The sequence below is a fragment of the Alosa alosa genome, chromosome 4 (assembly GCF_017589495.1).
Source record: "Alosa alosa isolate M-15738 ecotype Scorff River chromosome 4, AALO_Geno_1.1, whole genome shotgun sequence".
Classification (NCBI taxonomy): Eukaryota; Metazoa; Chordata; class Actinopteri; order Clupeiformes; family Clupeidae; genus Alosa; species Alosa alosa.
The window spans coordinates 10,665,112-10,672,611 of NC_063192.1; the positions used below are offsets into that span (position 1 = coordinate 10,665,112).

Genomic DNA, 7,500 nt, shown 5'->3' on the forward strand with positions numbered 1-7,500 from the left:
CTGTGGTCAAGTCAAACCAAGGCATGGGCAGAAATTCCACACTAAAAAAATCCAAATAAGATTTCTTCCCATTCTGTCCCATTTAATTCTCAGTACCCAGTATTGCTTAACGAGACAGTGTTAGTCTTTTGCGGAAAGTCATAGACTAAAGATGTTATTGCTAAAACAGTTGCTCTACTCGGTTGCGAACGAACAGGAACAAACGACAAATGATATACTCATTTACACACAGTTAACACGCACACAACACACGGCACACACACACACATGTTCTCTCTCTCTCACACACACACACACACGATCACATACATTTGTACACAAACACACATAGAGATGCAGACAAATGCAAACACACAGATCCTCCCAAATGCAAACACGAAGAAATGCCCACACTCGGTCTTCCAGTGTACCCCAATCATACACATCACTGACCTCTGAGGCTTAGGCTATCCCAGATAGACACACCTTATAGAAACCTAAAATATACACACCCCTGCTTATGACACACAGGAATACAAGATATGCACAGTTAGCAGCTGCCTACTTTCCCAGTCAAACCCTGATAGGCCCATTTTACACACACAAAAAAAAAAAAGTCCACTTGACTAATAAATGACACTCAAACAACCAGCAAAAAAAGAGAAGGAAACAAAATAAAAACAATCTGACCACTACCACGGCAGATATGTACATAATGCCTTTTGTGCTTTAAAAGTGAACGGGTTCATCGTTTTGGGTCTGTCGTCATGGAAGTCACTGATATGTTTTCTATGGATCTTTGGCCGACACCGCACACAGCACATATGTCAAAATCCATTTCACATTTTCAAACTCCAGTCCAGTGAGGGTCCACATGTCCCAGCATCCCGGGAATCCGCCAGAGGCCTGCACTGTATGTATTAAAGGGGCAAAGACGAGGAGCAAAGGGGCGAAGTGTGTGTGCAAGGTTTGGTTAGTTGCCAGACTGCTCAGCACCAAGTCCAGTCCTATCTGCAGTCTAAAAAAATGCAGGCATGGGTGAGTGCCTTGATGCTGTGTGTGTGTGTTTGTTTGTGTGTTGTACTTGGCTCTGTTGTGTTTGGAGTTTTCAGAGTTCTTATATATGTATAATTAGGAAGTGTGTGTGTGCTTTTGTTGGCATATCCAGTGGAAAAGGTATATGTTCAAAATGTACATGTGTGTATTTCTGTGTGTGTGCAGGTTATTTTGGTCATGTTCTGCCTGTTGTGTGTGTGTGTGTGTGTGTGTGTGTGTGTGTGTGTGTGTGTGTTTCATCCATTATTGGAAGTAACCAAGTAGCCACGTTTGGAGAAGAAGGTGTCGTACAGTATGTACCCATAACATCTGCTGCACTCTTGTTTTATTATTGTCAACAGAGTCATATGATTGAATCATGTCTGAACAGTGTTTGCACCTTTCAAATGTATGTCCTGTATAATATATATATATAATAATTCTGAATTGTGGACACAAATAAAGAAGTAAATGTGTGAATATTGTGTGTGTGTGTGTGTGTGTGTGTGTGTGTGTGTGTGTGCTTGATGGCAACAGGTCTCACATTTGTGTCAGCGTCTTTGCATCGTCTGCTCACAGGACTCCAGTCACATCCCACCGCCTTTGCGTTACGACATTACATGCGTGCCCACGCACACACGCGCACTCTCGCTCAGGCTATGGTATTCTCCAGCGGTTCCTTCTCGTCGGCCGTGCCCGTCTTCTCCTTCTCCTTGTCGGGCAGGGACACGGCGGCGGCCGCTGCCCGCTCCTCGGCTTTCTTCAGGTCGCGCTGGTAGCGCGCCATGATGGCCGCGTAGGCGCAGCCGTAAACGGCCGCCGCTAGCATCATCAGGCACACGATGCCGCACACCACGCCGGTAATCACCACCGTGGCGATGGCGTGCCGCAGGTTGACCGGACGCGGCCGCTGCTTGGGCTCACACTCGGGTAGCGAGCTGCCACCCCCCTCTCCTCCGCCACCCCCGAGCTCCGGCAGGTGCAGGTGGTCATCGCGGTGCCGGTGCTCTGACTCGAGGTGGCGCAGGTTGGCGAACAGGTAGTGGTAGCTGGTGGCCATGCAGGAGTGGAAGAGCTCGTATGGGACCTGCTGTAGGTCCTTGTCTTTCATGGCATCAGGCTGGGTGCAGGTGACCTCGTCTACCACACCACCTACAGTATAGGATTGGTCCACGGATAGAAAGAGAAATACATGAAACATGAATTGTTATTAGCACATTATGAAAGTAATTCTGTATGCAGAATTTAGATATTTTAAATATTTGAATATAGGAAAATATAAGTAAATGTTAGTAAAATTAGTTTGTGAAAGTAAAGTATTGTGTTTTATCTGGTGTTGACAATGAGTTCCATTGACACTGATTTGTATTGTTTTTAAAGCATATTCAACAGTAATATGTTCCCAATGAGTCTGTGCACAGTCAGACTCCATGTGGTTTTGCAGTCTATCTCAGGTGCATTGTTTGGAGGGTGTTTCTGCTCTGCCACAGACAGAACCACAACCATAACCATAAACACAGCAGTGCCCTCACACCTGAGCACCGTGAGCAGGGAATACACTTCACAGAGGGCCACATGCTGCATTGTTTGTGTTGTATTGTATTGTAGTGGCTGTCAATGCATGCACAGTCAGACACAGGAACCTGACAGGTAGCCTCTGTCTCCCCCCGCGGTCCACACGCAGACCACACCAGCTGCTCCCGCACCAGGAGGTTCCAGCCAGCCGTGTGTGTGTGTGTGTGTGTGTGTGTGTGTGTGTATGTCTGTGTGATCTCCTCCTCTTCTGTAATTAGGCCTGAGTGGAGCGGATACACACGCAGCTGTTTAGCAGCTCGCTGATCTCGTTCTGATGCTAATAAATGTCAATTACCTGAGGAGAGCTAACGAGACGTTAACATCTACAGGTCTCGTCAGGCACCCCGCCGAGAGTATGCTCATCAAGGCCAGTTTTTATTGTGATGAGGCCGGGAGAGCAGTCACAACACTTCTTTATTTCATCTTCACTCATTTCTTTTCTTTTCTTTCTGTCTTTGTCTTCCTTTCTTTCTTTTGTCTTTTCATCCTCTCTTTCTCTCTTTCTCTCCTGGATTTTATTTTCTATTTTCTCACCTACTCTATTTCCTCACCTACTCTCTCTCTCTCTCTTTCTCTGTCATTCAGTCGTTCGCTCCTTTCACCTCCTCCCTTGTCCTCTCTTTTATCCATCTGCTTCTCGCGTGTGTTCTTTTCGTGCACTGGCCTGGATGGTTTCAAAAACGTGCCATTTGAATTTCGAACGGCGAGGACCTGTGCTGTGAATTGAGGTCAGTGGCATGGTGGTGAGGCAAGAGCAGCGGTGTTCCTCGCTCGAAGCAGGACGCTGCTGGGAAAAGTCCGTCAAGTGAGGTCCCCAATGTCGCAGGGGAGATTTTAGTGTTTTCTCCGATGTGTGTACACACTCACTCACACACACACAGATACACACACACACTTACAACAACCTACACAGCTAATTTGTTGAATTAATGAATTTCATATTGTTGCATTTCTTAGCCCCGAATGCTTCACGGTCTGTTTGCTGGTAACGATTTAATGTAGCCATGGGACGCTTGCTCTGGTGCCTGTCTAATAGGTCTATTTATACGCTTGTGAAGACGAATGAAGATGGCTCGTTGGGAGATTGGGCCACTGAGCACATGCAGTTGGCTGACTTTGGTCTGTCTCTCATTGTTTTGTGGGAGGCCTTTACCCTTCAGATCTGCTTAAGGCAAATGGCTGATCTAAGATTCCTGTTGTGGATTTCAATTAATCTGCATATGATGATGGGGTCAGAGTGTGCTGTTGAATTTGACTGTAGGGCTTGTGCAGTGTATAATGTGTGTGTGTGTGTGTGTGTGTGTGCAGTGCGCGATAAGGCGAGCGTTAAGCGTGTCGTGTGCGTTAAGCGTGTGTGTGTGTGTGTGTGTGTGTGTTTGTGTGTGTGTGTGTGTATGTGTGTGTGTGTGTGTGTGTTTGTGTCTCTAGAAGGAACAGCTGTGACAGCGTTCATATTACTCATCTGATAAAAATAATATTAATAATGCTGCAGCCCCTCTACCCCCTTTCTTTCTTTCAACCACTCATCTCTCTCTCCTTTCTCTCTTTCTCTCTCTCCTCTCTCTCTCTCCTCTCTCTTTCTCTCTCTCCCCCTCCGTCAGCTAATTGGACAGCATTTTTAGCTGCTTTAATCCCGATCGCCTCTCTTGCTGTGGGGGCTGGGACCAAAGCCACTGCATTTTCAAATTGCATTACACTGCCTGACAGGATATTCTTTCTCTTGCTGTTTCTCTCTCTCTCTCTCTCTCTCTCTCTCTCTCTTTTCCCCTTGCATATCCCCTCTCACTCCCCTCTACCCTCTTTTCTATGTTTATTTCTGTGCATTTCTTTTTATGAGCAGCTGCATTGGACTTTTTCACTTTAAGCCGCAATGGCTTCGTCCTCCTCTGGAGTGGCCATGACTGATGACATTCACACCTCAGTGCCCACCACATCCAGCCAATCACGCCACGCTCCTCTCGTGCTCACCCACCCGCCATCTTGGCTCTCATTTCCCTCAGAGGTGAGCTGTAGCAGTGCCATCAAAAACCAGGTCAACTTCACAGTGCTACTAAGCAATATAAAGGCTAGCGCTGATGCTAAGGAAAAGCAACACAGACCAGGATGCCTGATCAGTAACATGGAGAAATGAAGCTGATTAAGGACGAGATTAGACAGGGGGCAGTTTGCTATGTTTATGTTTTAATAAAAACACAAATGGCGTTTTTTCGTTGAAGTTTTTTTTTTTTTTCAATTCAAGGCGCTCAAGGCGCCTCTACAAAAACGTGAGGCGTAGCAGGTGCACAAAACGTGGGGTGCCCAACAGCATTCTGTCCTGTGGTGTCCTGTCACAAATGGAGGACAGTGCTCTCATCCTCAGGGCTACAAAGACCAGGGCTTGAAAACGAAATAATTTTTCAAACGTTCCGTTCCGAACGGTTCAGGTAGGCCTATGTTTAACGTTTTCGTTCTTGCATGCGTTCCGCCACCAACATATCGGTCCTGAACCGGTTCGGAACGCAAAATATCGTTCGTTCTTAAAGTTCCGGCAGTGTTTGGCGGGCCTATCAAGTCTATTTTTGTGGACTTTACCTTAGAATAGACATACTCATTATTTCCCCTTGATTTAGCCTATATCGTAGCTATGCCCAAAAATAATAAATCACAGGCGGCATCCAAAAACATTCAGATGGGCTATCCATCCCATAGCCTACAGACTTACTGTAGGCCTAACCTATGCCTATAAATAATTTCTTATCAAAAATATTTCTGGATACGTGCTAAACTCCTTACCTGGTTGTAGCCTAAGTTTTATCCATATGGAGATCTTAAAAGGCTTGCGCTATAATTCCAACCCTGTTTATAAACGAACCTGTCTGTTGCTGACAAGGCCTATCTCAAATTTCCCGTTTAACTCTTCTACATAGAATAGGCTATAATTGCGCAAACATTTCAAATGAAATGACTTTAAAACGACAAGGCGTGGACAGGCAAAATAGGCTATTACGCATAGGCTACAAGCAATTTCCAAATCAGTTTCAGTAGCCTATGCTACGAGCTGGCCTAAGATCCGAAGTGGCAGACGGATAGGTTACATTACAACAGCAAGACAAAATATACACATTTGGACCAAAGGTCCATTTATTCGTTTTTTTTTTTTTTCAAACTGCAGAAATCAAATTATTAGGCTGTTCGCCTACATAGCGGCTTGTTAGCTCACAATAACAGTGTAGATGCGGGCTTGTTTTTCGCACAACCGGAAATAGTCTCCCTGACATAGGATATGCTTTTGTGAAATTTTATAAAATATATAGAGAACGAAAAAAAAAAACGTTATTAACCGGTTTTGTGGATTTCAGAATAACGTTTCTGTTCCGGAACAGTTGAAGACCATTTTGTTTTCGTTTCCGTTTCCGCTCCTCGTAAAATTCTGTAAAATTCCGTTCGTTTTCGGTTTTCGTTTTCGTTCCTTAAACCGGTTCGGAGCCCTGACAAAGACTTTTAACAGCAACCTCTAGTCCAATGGATGGGGGCTTAGATCATTCACATTGAACATTCATTCTTGATTGCTGATCATGGTGATGGTAAAAAAGTACACTGTAATTTATGGATATTCTGCCCTTACTCAGGCTAGCTGACTTTGGTGTGTGTGTGTGTGAGCCCTAATACACACAGAAGTTGACTGCTGGCCCATATTCTGTTGCTCCTCAATGGTTTATACCTGTGTCATGTTTTAGCACATGCTGTGGGTTTTTAGCCTGCTGTGATGATAAAGTGTTGTTGACATTTGCTGTGATATCCATCAGGTGATGGCAACCTGCTTGTGTCCTGATAAAGCACTGAACCCCCAACAGTGCATGCCCAAGAGGAAATCTCAGCAAGCAAAGGATGACAGAAAAACACTGCTAGCCATAACTGACGTATCAGTGTTAGCGTGCTTAGGTATCAGTTCTGGCTTGTGCATAGCTTTCAACGCTGTCATGCTTTCCCCACTGGCCCCGTCAGCTTGTCCAATGTCCTGTGCCTTTGAAGTGGGTCTATTTAAAAAGCTGGAGCGGGAGCGGGAGCGGCAGCGCCAGCCCTGACCCCTGTGTAATCCAAGGGTCACGTCACGCATGTCTCTGCTGCGGCTCCGTGCCAAGCCATGAAGAGGAGGATCTCAGAACCTCTCTAGAGGCTGATCAGCCCCCGGTGGTGTCAGAAACAAACCCCATAGTCTGCCTCAGATTCTCTCCAGAACCAGTTCTGTATGTCCCTCCCTTTCCGCTATCTATCTCTCTCTTTCTCTCTTTCACACTCTCTCTCTCTCTCAGGGATTGGCAGCAAGCTATCTTTTAGCACTTGCATCTTTCCGAGTGGCATCACTAATCTTTATATAGAATGAGAAGTTTTGGGATCTCGGGTATTACTGTATATTCATATTGCCCTTTTCGTGCCTCTTAACATGTTGTTCGGTCTGGAGGCCGCTGGGCAAAGTTGCGCCTACCATCCCACTCATGACAAAACCGATCGATTGATACCACCTACGGCCGAAGCCTGCACACATCCAGACAGATTCAGCAGAACCAACTCACATGCTCACGCCTAACAGTGCTGCTCAACTCAGACATGGACTCTTTTCCCTCTCTGCATCTCCCAGGGAGACAGCCAGCCACTGAAAGAGGCTAATTGGAGCAAATTTTGACCTTGCACAAAAAGCACTCCCCTAAACTTCCCTACTAATCGGAACAGAATCTTTTAGCTTGTACAAAACGGTGCCAAACTTTGAATCCACTTTGAAGTGCCACACACTTTGCAGATCCTGTACCCTCTCCTATGAGTATTGCTTCACTTAGTGTACTATTTTTGCTCAGTGAGCTTACACAGCTCAGTGTACTTGCAGGTTAGCTCAGTGTACTGTAAGTCCATTTCAAGATTATCTGAATTTTCCAC

The 7,500-nt window shown here is 45.6% G+C and overlaps 2 protein-coding genes across 5 annotated transcripts in view; one reads left to right on the forward strand and one right to left on the reverse strand.

The window, feature by feature from the left end:
- Positions 1-7,500, forward strand: part of cacna2d3a (calcium channel, voltage-dependent, alpha 2/delta subunit 3a) — a 186,941-nt gene that overhangs the window by 140,100 nt on the left and 39,341 nt on the right. The gene's annotated exons all lie outside the window — the stretch shown is intronic.
- The window catches only part of LOC125293041 (leucine-rich repeat and transmembrane domain-containing protein 1), a 9,431-nt gene continuing 3,156 nt past the window's right edge, over positions 1,226-7,500 (reverse strand). Inside the window, exon 3 of the mRNA XM_048240660.1 lies at positions 1,226-2,166. Coding sequence (XP_048096617.1) covers positions 1,667-2,166 — 500 coding nt within the window. The 3' untranslated portion in view covers positions 1,226-1,666. The remainder of the gene's footprint in view (positions 2,167-7,500) is intronic.